Source organism: Sinocyclocheilus grahami, unplaced genomic scaffold (genome assembly GCF_001515645.1).
Source record: "Sinocyclocheilus grahami isolate Dianchi unplaced genomic scaffold, SAMN03320097.WGS_v1.1 scaffold764.1, whole genome shotgun sequence".
NCBI classification, from domain to species: Eukaryota; Metazoa; Chordata; class Actinopteri; order Cypriniformes; family Cyprinidae; genus Sinocyclocheilus; species Sinocyclocheilus grahami.
This window is the reverse complement of record NW_015505943.1, coordinates 212,604-232,618: the sequence shown is the minus strand read 5'-3', so window position 1 is coordinate 232,618 and position 20,015 is coordinate 212,604. Positions and strand designations below refer to the sequence as shown.

At 37.0% G+C, this 20,015-nt stretch overlaps 1 protein-coding gene across 1 annotated transcript in view; it reads left to right on the top strand.

Moving 5' to 3' along the window:
• LOC107561279 (probable E3 ubiquitin-protein ligase MID2) overlaps positions 1 to 19,812 on the top strand; it is a 123,470-nt gene extending 103,658 nt beyond the window's left edge. The window contains exons 3-8 of the mRNA XM_016245689.1: positions 1,849 to 1,914; positions 3,395 to 3,490; positions 12,235 to 12,342; positions 16,038 to 16,186; positions 19,247 to 19,374; positions 19,532 to 19,812. Of these exons, the coding sequence (XP_016101175.1) occupies positions 1,849 to 1,914; positions 3,395 to 3,490; positions 12,235 to 12,342; positions 16,038 to 16,186; positions 19,247 to 19,374; positions 19,532 to 19,812 (828 nt within the window). The remainder of the gene's footprint in view (positions 1 to 1,848; positions 1,915 to 3,394; positions 3,491 to 12,234; positions 12,343 to 16,037; positions 16,187 to 19,246; positions 19,375 to 19,531) is intronic.
• The last annotated feature ends 203 nt before the right edge of the window (positions 19,813 to 20,015 follow it).

Below are 20,015 nucleotides of genomic sequence, written 5' to 3'. Positions count from 1 at the left end.
ACAGCAACTCAACAAATATCTTGTACATCTCGCCTTCCCTCTGTATCTGGGATAATTTCTTATCTGATAACAAGGTCTAGTCAAACTGAATCATTTGGACTAGAACTTTCCAACCGAGTTTGATTCATTTGATACATTCAAGCTGTTATTTGATTCTTTTTGTGAATCGTTTGCTAATAAAAGCAGTATATGTAGATGTAATTCAACGATAGTAAATTCACCCAAAACACAGCCTAGATTGTTAGTCCTTCGTATCATTCACTCTCACTCACTTATGCCACAGTGTCAGTTGTGTACTGCAGCACCGTGTTTGTTTCATATCAGATAAGCAGTTTTTATGTGTGTTTCTGTCTCTGTCTTCAGTCTCTCTCTCTCTGCTCTTCCTCTTGCATGGCTGTGTCTGTGTCTTTGAAGTCTAGTGTCTGCTTTAATGAGTGTGTATTATCAGACTTGTTCAGCCCAAACCGCACCAGGTCTGCTGTCCTGAGGCCACTCCGCTCTCTCTCTTTCACCATCCCTCCTTTCCTTTCCTTTCCTCTTTTTTCTATTGTCGGTTCCTTTGTTTTTCTGTTATTATTCTTTTTTCCCTTTCCTCCTTCTACCTTTTATTTTCTTTCTCTTACTTCTGTTTGTTTGTTCCTTTTCTTTCTTTCTTATTTTCTTCTTTCATTATTTCAGATGCTCTTTTCACCGTTCCTTCCATCCTTCCTTCCTTCCTATCTTGCTTCCTTCCTTCTGTCCTCATTTCTTTCTTTCTTTCTTTTTCTTTCTTTATTTCTTTATTTCTTTCTGTTTTGTGTCTTTCATTGACTCTTACCCTTCATGTCCTTCTTTTCTTACTTGCTTTCATTCATTGTTTCTTCCTTCTGTTGCTTTCTTTCATTTACTTTTATCTTTCCTTCCTTGTTCCTTCCTTCCTTCATTCCTTCCTTCATTACTTTTCTTCTTATTTCTCACTTTTATTCTTTCTTTCTTTCTTTCTTTCCTTCCTTCCTTCCTTGTTCCTTCCTTCCTTCATTCCTTCCTTCATTACTTTTCTTCTTATTTCTCACTTTTATTCTTTCTTTCTTTCTTTCTTTCCTTCCTTCCTTCCTTGTTCCTTCCTCCCTCCATTCCTTCCTTCCTTACTTTTCTTCTTATTTCTCACTTTTCTTCTTTCTTTCATTCTTTCCTTCCTTCCTTCTGTGTCTTTCTTTCATTTACTTCTCTTTCCTTCCTTGTTCCTTCCTTCATTACATTTCCTCTTATTTCTCACTTTTTTCCTTCCTTCCATCTGTTTCTTTCTTTTTTCATTCATTAATATCTTTCCTTCCTTGTTTCTTTATTTTATTCTTTCCTTCCTTCTGTCATTCCTTTCATTGCCTTCCTCTCACTATCAGTTACACACTCTCTCTCTCTCTCTCTCTCTCTCTCTCCCTCTCTCCCTCACTCAATTGGGCTCCAAGCTCGTTCACCCCCGGCAGCTTGTCTTCTGTCTCCTGGGAGGTGATACTTGGTTTTGATGTATAAATCATCCTTGACTGTTCAGTCTTTAATTAATGACCCCCATCTGTCCTTGCTGGGTGAGCTTGAATTTTAAAATGCTGACACACCAAACAAGCGACTTGCGACTGCCTGACGCAACAAGCCCCCGAGTAAAGCAAGCTATCAGCGCACAGAGAATAAGCAGTCTGACATAGACACCCTCACCTGCTCCGAGGTGCTTCCAGCCCATTTACCCGGCAGAGCAGGAGAGATAAAGCACGCGAGAGGCTGAAAACCAGTCGTCGGACAGAGCAGGGGCAATAATACTTCCGTCCATCAGTGGGCCAAACCAGTAAGGCTGTGTGTATGTGTGTGTGTTCATAGGCTTTTCAAGTGAGCCCTGCCAGAGTTTCTGAAGCGGTTATGGAGGCATCAAAGACAAGCGCCGCGGTGAGTCACTGGCTGCCTTTTACAATCTATGTATTGGATGTGTGCAAGACGGCGTTTCGGGCCGTAGATGGGGGGACATGCCGGTGGACAGGGTCAGGCTGCATCACATATGCATGAATAGCCAACAACACAAAACAAGAGAACATAAAGGCTCTGTTCTCGCTTTTGAATGCCGATGTTGTTGTTCCCATCGTTCCTGCTTTTCAGTCCGCACGGGCTGCTTTTTTGTTTCCTCTCATGTCATTAATATCAGCTGTTCATCTCGTTCATGTCTTTCTCTTCTTTCTCCCGCTGTGTGGGTCATCACTTCATACAGCTGCTCATGTAGCATGATGGGACAGCTCTCTTTAAGTTGTTGCTACGATTTCCCTCTTTATCTTTCAAACTTGTGTTTTAATGAAGCATGTGCGACTCTTTTAAGTAATTACACAGTTCTCTGTCTCTCCCCATTGTGATTCAACACCAATGAAATGCAACACCCTCATACATCTTTTGTATGTAGTGTATATGTAAACTCCCTTACTCAATAATATTGGACAGTACGTTATCCCTTTTTCATGAGCTAAAAAATGCAAGCGTTCTCACAGTGACCCAAACTAACCATTTCTGACCACAAACCGCTTATTAAACTTTAATTGCTACAAACCTGTTTCTGCAAAGTGTACACTAGAGCTCATGAATTAGGACACCCCCCCACCCCCCCAGTGTGAAAGTCTCAGCCCAGCGCACACAGTTTCTCGTTAGTGACGATTAGAGGTTGTGATGTGGAACTAATTTGCTGTTAGTTGCTTGTTTTGAATCTAATCCGCCTTTGTGGGATCTCTGTGGACTCTGTATCATTCATCCATGCGCACCTACACTAACATTATCATCCGCACAGTGTTTTTCCTTAATTCATGAAAAAAACAGATCAGGATCAGTGGGAAAAAGAATCTGCTGCCGTCAAAAACACAGTTTTAGTCCCTTGAAAGCAGATGTATTATGTTATAGTTTTAAATTCCAAATGTAGAAGCCAAATGTATATTTATATTAAAGGGGTAGTTCAAGCAAAAATAATTGTTCCAAACCTATATGATGTTGTTTTTAATAATTTGAATGGCACAAAATTCATATATTCTAATTGGGTTGTAGACTTCCGTTGATTTATTTGATCAAAATAAATATATGATTACAGTTGAAAACAGCTGTTTTCTATTTTAATATATTTTAAAATGTAATTATGATGCCGTTACTCCAGACTTCAATGTCACATTTTCCTACAGAAATCATTCTAATATGCTGATTTGGTGACCACCAAAAATCTGTATTGTTACTTTTGATCAATTAAAAGCCTCCTTGCTGAATAAAAGTATTAATTTCTTTAAAAAATGGTTTTGTGTATATAATACCTTGATGGGATGAATGGAAAAAGCTTGTCTATGTCAGGCAGAATTAGAGTGATTCATTCTGTCTAAATGCCATGTCTCTGCCATTCCAACAGCAAACCTTGGAGAATAACTTAACCAATCTGGTGAAGAGGAACAGTGAGCTGGAGAACCAGATGGCCAAACTCATCCAGATTTGTCAACAGGTGGAGGTGAGTCCAAGCAAATTTATCATTATATTCTTCATCCTTCACATCACCATCATCATCAAACTCCCTCTTATAGACTTTCAAATCCATGTTCAGATATTTGAAACAAATTTATATGTTATAATATGTTCAAACAAATTAGTTTGCATTTTATTTTTAGTGACAAAAGGTATGTTGCCCTTTTGAGCTACAAATGCTTGTTAGAGGTTCAAGGCTATTCCAGGGATGCAATTACAAAGCGTAAAGAATAATGTATATTTGATATTTCTCATTTGCATATGATTTTTGCATTTATATGGATGTGTGCATGAATGTTTTTTGAATTGTGTGTCTATCTTCCTCAAGTGCCTATGAATATTTTTTTTAATTCACAGTCCAGTGTGCAGCTTTTGCATGGCTTGTATTGGCTTGAGTTCTACATTGACATTCATTTTCTGCTGAGCCAAAGGCTATAGTATCACTATGAATGCAGATTGGTAAATGCTTTTCTTGTGAATAAAAGAGACTAGCACTATACATGCATTCACTCATGGTCAGTATAATAGAAAGACCCTTAAATAGGCATCATAGAAGGTGTCTGAATCATAAAGATTTCCTACTACACAGTTTAATAGAGATGCTTGTTCAAGCAGAAAATTATTCAGTTGTATTTGATACTATTTTCTTTTTTCTTGCTTTTTTTTCTCCCATTTGTTAATATTCCACTGTGGTTTATCATTAAAAGTAACTTAAGTTAACCTGGTTTCCTGTTTATATTTTATCTAATCTTTAACCAGATCACAACAGAAACACACAATCTGCTTAAGCAAGTATTATACACATGTAAGGGAAACAGGTCAATTTAGCTCAAAGGGAATCATTTAAGATTTTAAAGGGAACTCCACCAATAATATTTAAGGGAATTTGGACAGAATCACTGTTTTACGGCTGATCACTGAGACGGCCAGCGATTCAGTGAACGAGCCGTATGCCATCAATTCTGCAATGGATATTTATATCCAAAATATAGTGAAAACACTATTAATTAGCACGGTAACAAGGCCGGCAGTTTAAGACATTAACTTGTGAGCACAAAACACGAGATACTTCTCTTTTCAAGTCAAGCTATGCATCTCTTTTGACCATTATTCTTGATAACTTGCTCCAAAATTGACAATCTCCTTGGAATTATCAATAAGTGTTCTTTTGTTTAAATGCTGTGAGCTACTCAAAGCTGCTAGTTGGTTCAGGCTTGGGGCCAGGATCTGATTTATGAACATCCTGTTGTCTTGGGCCTCTGTGGAATTCGTCTCATGTTTCAACCATGTTTTGACCAAATCTTAGATTGTCTGATTCGGTCTGATATCCTACACACACAATGATACATTTACATGAAAAGTGGAAAATGTATGTGAATCCCTAAGGTAATATCTTAGCTAAAACTAATGTAGAATCTACTTAATGAGACAAGATTGAAAGTGCGGATCAGGGTAAAAAAAAATGGAGTTTGCTATTCACAAGAAGTATTGCCTGATGTGAACCATACCTCGTACAAAAGAGATGTCTGAATGCTGAAGATTAACCATTGTTGACTTACTTAAAGCAGAAATATCTCTACACATTTGTCATCAGTCCACACAGTAAGACAAATTGTCTATAAATGGGTAAAATTCAGCAGTGAATGCTCAGTGATGTCAAGAAGAGTCATAGAGTCAGTTTAAAACTTACAAAAATCTCTGGAATATGCTAACATAGGGTCAGTTTCACGGTTGTTATTAAATTACTTACTTTTCCCCCTAAAATCTATCTATCTATCTATATATCTATCTAACTATCTGTCTGTCTGTCTGTCTATCCCTCTCTCTCTCTGTGTGTGTGTGTGTGTGTGTGTGTGTGTGTGTGTGTGTGTGTGTGTGTTCTTTAGGACTTTCTATTCATCAAAAAATTAAATTAAAAGTGTTCACTGATCACAAAAATATTAAGCAGTATGACTGTTTTCAACATTGATAAAAACAAGCAATATTTCGTCAGCAGCAAATCAGCATATTAGAATGATTTCTGAAGGATCATGTGACACTGAAAACTGGAGTAATGATGCTGAAAATTCAGCTTTGCCATCACATGAATGAACTGCATTTGAAAATATTAAAATAGAAAAGCAGTTATTTTAAATTATAATAAAATATTACAATATTACTGTATTACTGGGCAAAAAATACAGCCTTGGTGAGCATTTTAATTGATGTTACCACCAAGATGTTACATGTTCATATATTTGCAGCCACAGCTTGGTAGTGATGTGACATATTTATGCACACATAAACAGTCCTTTTGAAAGTCAATTAGTAGCCTTTATCTTTAAATCAGAGCTTATTAAAGGCACGACAAACAAGGCACCAGGGATATATTTAGACCTTTGCTTGATGTCACCTTGAACATCGGCTGAGCGAGTTGTTGTTACTCCAAATATGACTGAAGATCAGCACTAAGACATCAGGCACAAGGGAAATTCATATGCGAGCGTCCTTTTAATGACTCTGTCAGGATGGTTGTCCTTGCTGTTTGAGAAAAGAAAGCAGGTGACAAGGCATTGTTACTCATTAGCTGAATCAGTCTTGTTGAACCCCGTGGGGATTGCATGCGTAGCACGTCTCTAACCTCAGCTGAACCGCACATAAAAAAACTTCTGCATACCACCAGCTGCTTTGAGCACTCAAAGAATGTAGCTCACTTCTCAGCTTAGTGAGTTAGTGTGGTGAAGGCCATTCATTTTAAAGCATTTAAACACAGCTTTCCGCAGTAAATCCCCAGCTACGTATATTATATTGAGTTGAACACCCTCAAGGTGATTTAAAAATTGTTAAACCAATCCAAAATAAATAAATACATTTTTAACTGTATTCCATGCCATTTTCTCCTTCATTATTAAAATCTAGATCAATTATTCAATACACCGAACAGCTTGTCAGTCATTGAACGTCTATTTACAGACAGTTGTTCCAAACCTCCAAACCTGCATGAATTTCTGTCTTCAGTGTAATTTTATTTTATTTTATTAGTTCTGTTTTGATTTTCCACATTGACTTTTATTAAATGGAAAAAAAAATAAACATTCTTCAAAATATCTTCTTTTGTGTTCCACGGGAGAAAGAAGTCATACAAGTGAGGCAAAATTTGTTTATGGCTCTCTTTAAACCCTCTGTATTGCTGGCATGATGTGTCTCCATTGTAAGTGCATTATTTTGGCCAAATTGAGATCCAAAAAAGGGGAAGAATCAAAATGATCTTCTGTGGTAATTAACATTGTCAAGGCTTTCACGGAAGGACCCAACTGCAGAATGGACGGGGGAAACAATTTATTAGCAGACTTAGAATACCATAGGATAAGGCAGGGGAGACAGTCACACAACAAGGCAGGGTACACAACAAGAGAACAGGCTGGTCACGGATGGGGGGGGGGGGGGGGGGCGGGGACCAGCTGAACACAATCGGACGAACAAGGACTAAACAAGGGGGTGTGGTTATTGAAATTGACAAGGCGGGACAAGAGGAGCACATGGCCAACAAAAACAAAGACACAACCATGTGTTCAGGCACAAGATAAACAAAGAAACATTGAACAAAGACAAGACAGACAAGGCTGTCAGGGCAGGATCCTGACAAACATTATGCCTCAGATGTTATCGCTAGAACGGGAATGTGCTCTAATGACCAGATTAGCCAATCAGAAGACTTTTGAGGTGCTTTCAGCCTGTCAATTATTTTTCAGGACAACCCATATATGGGAGTTAGGCTGGATTAGTCTGGGTTTTCATGTGATTCATTCAAGTTAAGCAGCATATTTAGCTTTATAAACCGTTGTCAGTTGTTAGTGTGTCACGTGAACACATTGAGAACACTGAGATGGTAAAACTTGTGTAAAACTTGAACTCGTATCATTAATATTCTCTTTCCTCCATACTATATAGCTGGGTATGACCCATTAAGTCAATAAGTGCATTATATGGAATGCATCACTTTCTATTTTAAGGGTCACATTTGCAAATATCTGATAAACGTCTCAAAGCAGATTCACACGCTCTGTTGTGAAACATCTGCTTGAATATCATTCTAGCATTCGACAATGAATGAATGCGATGTATTGCAGATGCAAACTCTTAACAAATAGACCCTTCGGCATTCGTGTAGCTTCAGAGGGACATCTGCAGAGATGTTTACAGGGGTCTTTGTAAGCGTTATGTGAAAAATAGTGTCCATAGCAAAGTTTACCATAGATTCCATTAGACAAAAGTGTCACTGCTAACAGTGAAGGAAATATCCTGAGAGAGCCTGTGTTTAAATAACTCACGAGTGATGCTGTCAAGGGACCGTAGGTGTCTGGGGAACTTTGCACTTTCAGTTGGGAATTTCTATTTTTTACCTTTGGTGATTTGAAGCCTGGAGTCCATCACTGCCTCTTTGACATTCCAGGTTCCCTCTCTGGGCTGCTGTGGGTTATTAGCCCTGCGGTGCAAAGGGCCGCTTTGTTGTGTTGCTGTTCCACCGAGTGGACATGTGTGCAGCAATGTGGTGAGGGCTGCCATGCTGTTATGCATATGCCTCTCCTTCATCCATTTTTAACAGGGCCACTTGGACTGTCCGGCGACGAGGCAGGCCCCATAGGAGCGTCTTGTACAGCCGTGCACTTAGAGCACTCAGACCTGCCCCATCTGTCAGCATGCAGGCAAGATACACAATAATCAGAGCTGCCTCAAAAACAGACCTCTGCTCAGTGGTATCTGTTCAACAGCACTTAGATTGTTTATGTACCCAAAGTGAACCGCTGGAGCTCATTAACAACCTTTTTATAGCATCCAGTGTCTTTCCCGCCCTGTGGATTAGTAGATTAAAGATGTGGCAGTATGAAGAGATAAAGGTCAGGAACTGATGAGCCTTGTCAATAATGAGTCTTGTCGCAGTCATTACATGCAGCGCACACTAGCATATGGGCTTAATCTGAAAAATAAATTGCTGAAGTGTGTGCAGACATTTTTGAGTCTCTTTCCATTAAATGTGCAAAAAATATGCATGTTTTTTTCCACAGAACCTGTGCTAACAGTTTTCTTAGTCAGTATTTTGTCTTCTTAGTATCTATCACAATTCTCTTTTATAGGTTAATTCAACTCTGCATAGCTATGACGCATTGGGAATGCCCCATGGGTGTGCCAATTGTCTCTTCGTTTATGCATGGGGTTAAGCGTTTGAGGCCAGCACGCCCTGACAGTGTTCTTTCCTGGGACATGTCTATCGTTGTTTTTTTAAACTTAAAATATATATTATATAATAATATTTGATCATTTATATTATATATTATAATAATAGTAAGTATATATAATATACTTAAATACAACATATATATATATATATATATATATATATATACTGTATATATATATATAATTTTACGCAAAATGCGATATCCGCACCATTCCACGCACTGTAAACAGTAACAACCAATCACAGCACACCACTCCACGCACTCTAGACAGTAATGTCGGCGCTTTGAATATGCCCGCCATCCTAGTTTTCCTCATCTATTTTGTACTTTGTGATCAACAAACAAACAAAAAAATTATAAGCGTGTGTCAAAAGTGTCCCATTTGATGTCGTAAAGAAGTTTGCATCTGTTTTTGAAAACGCAATTCTTGTCAAGAAAAAAGAGACAAAAGCAACAGTTGTGAGTGGGGTGGTCAACACTAGCTCCGCCCCTGCATTAATTGCATTAAATATTTTTAACACTTTAAACTAAATATATATATATATGTAGAGTCTGGACCAATCAAACACACAATATATATTTTGTTAGCTAGATTTAACAAATACTCTGTAACACCCCTCAGTTAACAAAACATATGAGGACCTATGGACCCTTCCCCCCGAAAGGCGTAACACCCCCGGACCCTGGTAACCATGGCAACCCTATGTATGTATGTATGTGTGTGTATATGAAGAGTTAATTTGCAAAAATCAATAACTCCATTTAAATTTTTCTTTTTTACATATTAAAAGTTTGTTTTATAGCAAAAGCAGATAACTCCACATTTCATGTTTTAGATCTTTGTTTAATCTTTGTAATCTCTTCAGATGACAATGTAGATGCCTGACAAACGTTGTTGTTGTTGTGATCATAAACTGTATGGATGTGATTACACGCAATACACAGAGCTTTTCCCTCACCATTGTAACGCGCTGCTTCTGCCAGGTTTCGTGAAAATGTTTCAGCTTTTATTATCCTTTTTTGCCCTGAAGAAATATCACAGGTTCATTAAGTTCATCGAAATTACCCAACCTCGATCACTTTTAGTCAGCTTTGACGAAACTCCTCTCAGCTAGCACGTCTTTTCAAAGTGAAAGTAGCCTTGTCACCTGACCTGATCACAGCGCGCTGATTCGCTAAAATGGATTTATCGGCTTCTGTTCAAAAACAACAAGGGCACTTGTCGGCTTCTGCAGTAAAACATGAACTCGTGATGCCTTGAAAGTGGACAAAACCGGCTTTTTTGACAAAATGTGTTTAGGGTTCAGATCGCGCTATATGTGGAGAATAATGCACGGCAATCAGCTCTTTTTTTTTTAAAGTGGCGTTTATCGGTTTTTGCAAATGAACTCTTCATATATATATATGAAGTATTTCTTGTATATATATATATATAGTATTTATTGTACTTATATAATAAAAATTGTATCTAGAACAGGGGTGTCCAAACTCAGTCCAGCTCCAACTCGCATCAACAAACCGGCCTGGATGTTTCTAGTATGCCTAGTAAGACCTTGATTAGCTGGTAAAGGTGTGTTTAATTGGGGTTGGAGCTAAACTCTACAGGACAGTGGCCCTCCCGGAGCAGGATTGGACACCTCTGATTTAGAATGTTCAATGTTCATCCAACAGAGGTTACATTATTTTAATATTTGCATTCTAAAATTGTCATTGGTCTTCTTTCTTCTTTTCCCTCAGTATAGTGTATTACTATCCATCTCATCATCTTTAGCTTTCTTTGTCCATATTCGGATGTATGACTTTTGAAACTATCATAATGCTTCAATACTATTCTTTTTCTGTATTTTAAGCACTGGTTTTCCTTCAGGAAATGCAAGTCTAGTTTATTATGTGGCTTACATTGCACAGCGTCGCAAAGGCACTAAGTTACATTGCAATTTTCCCTATGGAGCAAGCTACAAACTGCATCTACATTGCATTACATTTATGCATTATAAATGTAGTTTTGAATACCCTGACTTGCTTCTTTGAAACTATTTTGCAACCTTAGATTTTGCCACTTAACAACTACAACATTTCAGTTATCAGCTTTAACTATATAAAGTTTTTAGATAAAATCCATGTTAAACTCCTTTAAAGACTCCGCATAAGTGTTTATAAGAGAGTGCAGACTAAATCACCTGTTCATGTTTTAAGTGTCCAATAAACATTAATCCAATCCAAGACAGTCTAAATGCATAGACAAAACGTCTGTGCACAGCACCACGCTTAAAAGTGTCAGCATGAATCTGCCAAAGTGCCAAGTGAGTCATTGCTGACTTAGGGCAGACCGGTAGGGTGTGGGTGCCACTCATCACATTCATACCAACCTCAGAAGAGTCTTTTATAGTCCCAAGAAAAGCTATGGGAATGTATTTAATCCCTGGAAGGATGATGTGTTAAGAGGTCTGATAAGGAACATATCAACAGCAGGAGTCATCCATCATTGCACTCGTCCACTGAGCCAGAGCACTCTGAGATGGTGGTAGAGAGAGAGAGAGAGAGAAGTTTGCTTTCCTTCAGACTAACCATTTGTGTCCGCTGGCTCGTTTTTTTATTCTACTCTCTCGAGTGGTAGGATTGCGCTGGGCATTATGGAATTGACAGCAAATCATCAAAAAGATAATAAATGCTCAACTTTGTGTAAAATGCCACACTTGCAAATTTAACTTGACAGCCTGAACTCACACTCTTATCAATCAGGCAGATTGCACAAGTTTGCATTTTTCTGATTATAATGATGCCTACACCATAGAAATGGTTGCAATTTTAACTGTAAAAGACTGTGAAAATGCTACTTTAAAAAACAGTTAATTGGTTAACAGTAAGTTCTCTTATTCTATAAGGAATGAAAAACTGAAAGAGTTCTAATGTCACAGCTGTCCACCTCAATTTTACAGTAAAATACTGTTAAATGTACAGTTTTTGAAAGTGAAACAGAACATTCTCTGTTTATTTTATAGACATTCCAAAAAAAGGATTAATCCATAGGGTTTGTCTGGTATTGAGCGGGTTTCTTCTGTGTGAGTGGATACCGCTTGACAACAAAAGTTGCTTAGCCGAAATCCAATAAAATATTGGGCTAGTGCTGTCCTTGGCTTCTGTTCTTTCTTAATGAGATTGAACCCTATTAAGCAGGATGTGCATTAATTGTCTATTCAAATGCATGAGTGTGAAAGTGTGTGCTTGATTAACAGCTTAAGTGGATCTAAGAGAGTGGTACAGGAATCTTTGACGGGATGTCACAATTTTGTCTAAATTCAGGGATGATCTGAGGAAGGAATGGACTTACAGGCTGAAATGTCTCTCCTTTCTGTAATGATATGGTCCACATCACTCCAGACAGGACATGATGTTGATATTCTCATGGATTTTGCATGAACTGAAGAGAGGCTGGAGTAACTTAGTTATCCCAGCGGACTGATTAAGTGCCATTGTATTTTTTAATGAAACTCTTTGCTCTTATCTGCAGGTGAACACAGCCATGCATGAAGCCAAACTGGTAGAGGAGTGTGATGAATTGGTGGAGATAATTCGCCAGAGGAAACAGGTCATTGCTGTCAAGATCAAAGAGTCCAAGGTACAGTTTCTCTCTGTTTGCACCACTGAGACAGATTAGGGCGGCCCGAATTGTAATTTTAAGTCAGATTCGTATCAAGCACTTGAGACACATTTAGGAAATTTTCGATTTGCTATTCAATTTATAAACTCTTTAAAGTTCTGAGTATAATATCAAGGTGGAAGTTAAAACTCTTTCGCTTCTTTCATTGTCACCTAAAAAATGGAAATTTCATTTACACCATTTACACCCCATGTCGTCCAAGAAGATTAATGCGTGTGTGTGTGTGTACGTTCTTGTGACACATGAGGACACAAATTTGTATAATGACATGGGTATGACATAGGTATTACAAGGAGAAAGTGATTTATGAGGACATTGCCCCATGTCCCCATATTTCAAAAGGCTTATAAATCATACAGAATTAGTTTTATTTTTTTATTTTTTTGAGAAAGTAAAAATGCACAAAGTTTCCTGTAAGGGGTATGGTTAGGTGTAGGGTTGGTGAAGTAGGGCAATAGAAAAAACTGTTTGTACAGTATAAAAACCATTACGCCTATGGAATGTCCCCACAATTCACAAAAACAAACGTGTGTGTGTGTGTGTGTGTGTGTGTCCATACAATGAGTGTCAATGGGGCTCAATGTTATTTTTGACCCCACTGACTTTCATTATACAGACAAAAGCAGTTGAAGCAGTTGTCCAAACATCTTATTTTGTGTTCTACAGACGAACAAAAGCTATAAAGGTTTGGAACAACATGGGAGTGAGTAAATATTGTTTACAGACTTTTCATTTTTGGTGAACTGTTCCTTTAAGACACACAAATGGGAGAGAAACAGATTTTCAGAGCTCAATCCTTCACTCACTTAGAGAAAGCTATTTGATTCTTGACAATATGTCACATGGAGCACAAATACGGAGCTGGCATTTCTAACACATCTTTCAGATCATGTCACTACCCCTGTTATAGCGAGAGAGAGAGACTGTCAGGGTCTGTTGGGCCCTACGCTGAGCAGAGAGATTGGAGAAGATGGAGAAATAGCTGGGCAAATCACAGCATATTTTCCCTTTGTGAATTAAAAACTCCCCTATTTAATCTCTTCTGAGTGAACTTTGAGGTTAAACTGGTGCAGATGAGTAATAATGTGGATGTGAGGATGTTGTCAGATCAAAGTGTGGTGGCCGGCGTCGAGTGAGGGTGCAGTGAAGTGTAGAGATATTACTTGAACAAGGTTGTTGAAAATATAACAGGAAGCTTGGCTGGTTGAATCGAACTTTGGCCATGTGGCTTCATTTAACAAGCTTCCCTCGTGTAACAGAAACGGGGTCTTGATAAGAAGGGGAACTAAACAACTAGAGACTAATAGCGTAGTAGTACTGGCAATAATAATAAAATATACCAATATTTAATATATAATTAAATGTAATTATTTTAATTTATTTTATTAATTTTTTTATTGCAGTACCATTCAAAGGTACAGTTTCCATATGATATTACAAAAATAATAATCATAATAATATTTGTATTCAATAAGGATACATTCAGTTGATCAAAAGTGACAGTAAAGACATTTACGATGTTATAAACATTTCTATTTAAAATAAATGCTGAACTTTAAACTTTCATCAAAGAATCCTGAAAAAAATGGTCACAGTTTCCACAAAAATATTAAGCAGCACAACTGTTTTCAACTGATAATAACAAAAAAAAAATTCTTGAGCAGCAAATCAGCATATTTCTACTGTATTCTTATTCAGATAAATGTAGCCTGAGTGAGCATAAGAGATTTCTTTCAAATGAGTATGAAATTTCAAATGAAATTTTCTTTTTAATGAGTAATAAATGTAACAATTTTAAATATGACTTCAAATGTAAGCAGTTTACAATAGTCAAGTAATGCATCAACTTTTGCAACAGCTTTGAACATGGATGATCCAATCAGATTGTAGGATCCGAGCTGTCAATTGTACAAAGAGCAATCATATATTGTTCCATGTTTTATATTTTGACACTCTTCAAAAATTACCAGAACTGATTAGTCAGATTTTCTGCTCCAGTTCATCAGTCTGCAGCGTGTGTGTAGCATTTTGTGTTTGAGAGTGAGTGTGCAGCGCACAGGCACTTTAACTCGACAGCCTGAACTCACACTCTTATCAAGTGGGGATTTGAGCCACGAGACAGGCCTGTGGTTGTCTGTTTTTGGGTAATGTGATGTGAGAGACACGGACAAATGCAGTAATGTCCATCAGAAGTGTCTACGTAAGGCCTTCAGTGATGTACTCTCACATGGCAACCCTGAGTTGACATGCACAGCCTGCAACATGAGATTATGTCTGGCCTTTTGCAAACATCAGTAATGCCGCTCCAGCTCAAAGTGCCTGTATCTCTAGCATTAATAAATTTAGGCATTTGGAATCATAAACCCATATGCAAAGTGTGTCTGCAAGATTTGATCTGAGGCTTTGGCTGTTCAGGCTGATTTGTTGCTGGATTGTTTTTGAATGATTTTCTATTTATTTTTCTGAGGCAGTCTAATTTCTTTAATGCCGTCCTGAAATTCCGAAACCTTTTAGCAGTAAACCATCTGATCAAAGCAAGTCATTTGAAGCTGTCTTTAAGAAATGGGGTCATATTGGGATTTGATCTAATGCAATCCACTACGACGCCGAGCAACATTTTTCTCTCCTTGTTTCTTGATTTATCTGAATGCTTCCAATCATTCCTTCCAGTCAAACGTTCCATTCCTCTATTGAATTACACTGTGGCATAGGCTAGATCCTGCTTAACCGACTTACTGGCTTATTGAGGACGCATAGCTAATGTCTTATATTCATGGGGTTATATTAAGGAAAGCTCAATTCATAGTAAATCTGTGGTCAGGTATTGTGGGTGGTATGAGCAAAATCTTATTTCATGCTATGAGTATTTTATATGAAGGTAACGGCATATATAAGATTGCTGGAAATTCTTTTTTTTCTGTAAATTCAAACCAATATGTCTGATATTTAAGCATGGAATGTAGTAATGCCTATTTTTGTATAATCTCATTTGAATAATTTGTGGAATGTATTTAGGACACAAAGCCATTAAATAGTTTGGCCTCGGTCGTGTTTTTTTTTTTTTAAGAAATTAATACTTTTATTTAGCAAGGAAGTATTAAATTGATCAAAAGTGACAGTGAAGACATTAGATTTTATTCTATTTAAAAAAAATTCTGTTTGAAATGAATGCGATTCTTTTTAACTTTCTATTAATCAAAGAATCCTAAAAAAAAATGGTTTCCACAAAAATATTGCACAGCACGGCTGTTTTCAACATTGATAGTATTGGGAAATGTTTTTTTGTGCATCAAACATTTTCTTGTTAACATCTCTGAGACCGTGTAATTGATCTGGCTCACAAATGTTTTACAGACATCCAATACAAAAGGCAAAGTCTTTAATGGCTGGTGCTAATCCAGCATCTGCGCTATATGAGTCTTTAAAAGTGTTTTTTAACTGAAAATCAGAATTGTTTCTCAGCTGTAATTACACAAAAAACAAACAAAGCAAAGGGCTCATTTAGCTGTGATGATGAGCTAAGGGGTGATAATGATTTTTATATAATAATGCACTCCATTAGGAAGAATTTAAACATTTATAATGTTATTAGCACAGCATTCATCTCTTGTGTAAGAATGTGAATATTGTAAAAGTCATGTGTGTGGGTTTAGGTGATGAAGTTGAGGAAGTTGGCCCAGCAGATTGCGAACTGCAGACAGTGTTTGGAGCGCTCGAGTGCCCTCATCACACAGGCTGAGCACAGCCTGAAGGAGAACGATCACGCCCGCTTCCTCCAGACAGCCAGGAATGTGGCTGAGAGGTGAGCACACACACACACACACACCCCGTCACTGCCTCTGGCAGCGTGAATTCAACTTTAAGCAACTCTGCACATTTCCTAGTGCCACCGCTTCCTTTCAGTTCTGTTGCTTGTGGCTTATATTCAAAATAATACAACATATGCCTTCAGGACTCAATTTTTAACAAAATTTGTGCAACTTTGGGTGTGGAGAAAGACTTTGCGGTGTTGTGCGTTTTACAAAATAAAGGTCTATGTGCATTGCCGGCACATTTATTGCATTGGTGAGGCAATGACCAAGCTGTGACTTTTCTGGTGCTATTATAAGCCTATCATAAGCCTGTATTGGCAAGCAATTAATGTAAACACAGTCGGTTTGTCTTATGTAAATGTAAACCGGTTCAAAAACAGGATGGATCTGTGTTGCAATATCAGGTCTGTGCATTAGGCAGTCTAAATGCAGTCTAATAGACCTGATGCTGGCTAAATAATAATATGAAATAATATTAATCAAACAACAATATTATCAAGAAAGAAACTAATCACTTTTTTTCTTTATTATTGACTTTTTACTTGGAAAAAGTTTATATAATTTTTTTTATATATAAAATAACAATTTAATAATTCTATATAAATATTTTATGTATTTTTATAAAAATAAAAAAACTGCTCACTGCTCTTATTGCATTTTTCTTCTTTATTATTGACTTTTTACCTAAAAACTTCTACCTAAAATTGTGTTTTCTAAATCAAATAACAACTGAATAATTAATTATATGTAAAAATATTTGATGTATTTTTATTTTAAAAAAGAGAAAACAACTTAATGTTTTTTCCTTATTACTGACCCTTTACTTAAAAACTTCTAAATTCTAAAAACAATATTTCCTTAATTAAATAACAATTTAATAAATTAATTATATATAGTATTATATGTATAAATACTTTATATATTTTTATAAATATAATACTAAATACACTCAAAAAATTAAGCCTTTTTTTAAGATTTACACAATTCAATTAATAGTCCAATTAAAATTTAATTGAATAATCCTTATGTATTTTAATTGAATAGTTGATTAAGGATAATTCAGTTAAAATAGGTAAGGATTATTCAATTTGATTAAATTTGATGCAATTTTACTATTACATTGCATAAATCTTAAAAAATGGCTAACATTTTTTTAGTGTAATAGACCAATAATTGAAGTCTATGTAGCGTCTGGACCAATCAGACACACCATTTTTCATTTGATTTAACAAATCAATTATTCATTAGATTAACAAACATTCACAGACCCCTCACCCAATAAACATACTGGGTGCCAAGATGCCTGTGAACGAGGCCCAGGACCCTGGTTACCATAGCAACCCTGACACCTTTGCTAGACCAGATAGATTTTACGACCTAATGGCATGTTGAGAGTCCTCCCTCTCACTACATTTTTCATAGGAAAGACACATAATGCACAGCAAAATGGACTCTTCTATAGTCCAGAAACCTTTCTGTGAATGAACACACATATCCTTCAGGTCATTGTGTATATTATTGCTGTCTTGTATATTGTCTGTTGCATTGTAGACTATTTTATGCATGCTTATGATATAACCACTCATTCATGTAACCTTACATATACCATGTTTGGTCTCTATGAATTCGTATTCGAATTATCTAATTGAGAGTGTATATTATATGTTTATACCTATGCAACATATTAGTGTTCTAAGAACATTTAGTAATCTTTCATCACGCACCCACTCGAGTTCCATTTGCAAATTACCATGCCCTCACACAAAGGGTCATAAAACCCTCCAGTAATGGCAACCTCCCACTTGGGATTTCAGCCTTTCTCGTTGGACAAGCCCATCTTGAGAGGCGTGAATCTTCTTGGACCTTAAAGGCCTCACATCAGTGACCCACCTTAGTCGGTGGTTCTGTTAGGTTCTGAGATGATGTGAGATGATGTGAGCTACAACGCTCCAGGACACACTAAGTTCGTGCCAGGCTTCGGCCTTGACTTTTCCATTCACCAAGATTCTCTGACTCACACTGGTTCTTTTTCATCAACCAACTTCAGCAAAGATCAACTTGAACCTTCAGATTGCATCAAGCCTCTCTTTCAGACAGACGAGACGTGCAAGTATTCAAACTTAGTTTTATTAATTGATACATTAAGTATCATGGGTACCTTGTTACAATGGTGCGTTGACACTAAGAATCTGATGTTTCCTTCAGGTGTGAATCTGCTGAATATCAAATGGTTCCATAACTTCATATTTTTATTTTCTCTCCTCTTTACTGCTTAAGCTTTAACCCTCTCCTATACCAACTGTATGCGTGTGTGTGTGTGTGTGTGTATGTGTATGTTAGACTAGTTTAAGTGTTTATGTAGTTAATAAAGTCTTACTTGTATCACACTTGACGTTGTTCATTGTTTGCTCATAACTGGAGTCCCTAATCATGCAGATTTATGCTACAGGCTCTGTGTAGAGTTGTACAGTAAGAAAGTTATTTCCCTTAACCAGGAAATTAACGTTCTTAAAATTGACAGACAGTTGACCCTGAGAGGTCAAGTAAATATCTACAGCGGATCTAAATATTTATAATTAATTATAACTAGTTATGATTAATTATTCATATTTCCCCATGAGCTGATTCGCTACATCTACATGTCATCATTTTAAAATATAATTAATGTTTTTAAGTATATATTAATCTTTGTTATTTTTAATTAATATATACATTTTAATTCGTATATAATTTTATTTATAACCATTTAAATAAAATCGTGTGATCAGTTTTGCTGTGGCATCAGAATTTTTATCAAGAACCGTGAAACCGTGGTTTTGGTAGAAACTACTGAAATTCTGCTCTCATGGCATCCTTACTGACTGTACAGTCTTCTATATTATTTGAATTTCATGTGCCACACACATTTCTCTGGGTTTGAGCGTTGCCAGATGCTGTTTATAATTTCTGTCACTGTGGGTGAAATCACATACAGTCTTATAGCCTGTAAATAGACTGTTGTAAATAGAAACATTTATAAATTAATTGCTAGTGCCTCTCTTTCCTCCCAGAGTTGCCATGGCCACCGCCTCCTCCCAGGTCCTCATCCCAGACGTCAATCTGAACGAGGCTTTTGACAATTTTGCCCTTGATTTCTCCAGAGAAAAGAAAATTCTGGAAGGACTGGATTATTTGACAGGTAAAACCAGTGAGAAAACGGAAACCATCTTCTTCAGGTGCTTTCTGTGTATGTAGTGCAAAGATAATGAATACATGCTGTATCCGGGATATGGCCAGAATTACATCAGCAGAAGTGAATCAGTACATCCCGTCTCGACAATTGCCTTCTTTTCCAGCACCCAACCCTCCGTCTATACGTGAGGAGCTCTGCACGGCCTCGCATGACACCGTAACAGTGCACTGGACCTCTGAAGATGAATTCAGCGTCACCTCCTATGAGCTTCAGTACACCATCTACACTGGCCAGACCAACTTCATCAGTGAGTCTAAATACACACCTCGCACAGCTTGCTATCTCACTCTTTTCCATGAAACCTTCATTTATATCTTGTACTTGAATGCTTCTCAGCTGGTTTTGCTTCTGTTCACAAACATTACATTAGACATCAAGTGGTGACCCAACACAGTACCAACATTTGTGTCATTCAAATGTAAACATGTTCTTAATTTTATCAAGAACTGCATAAGTCAATTTAAAAAAATCAATAAATAAAATATCAACATAGGCTTTACATAAGAACAATTTGTAACTTTTATCAAAAATAAAACATATAGCACACATGGATGTGACTGTGACTTTTTTCAGTTTATTTTAATTTA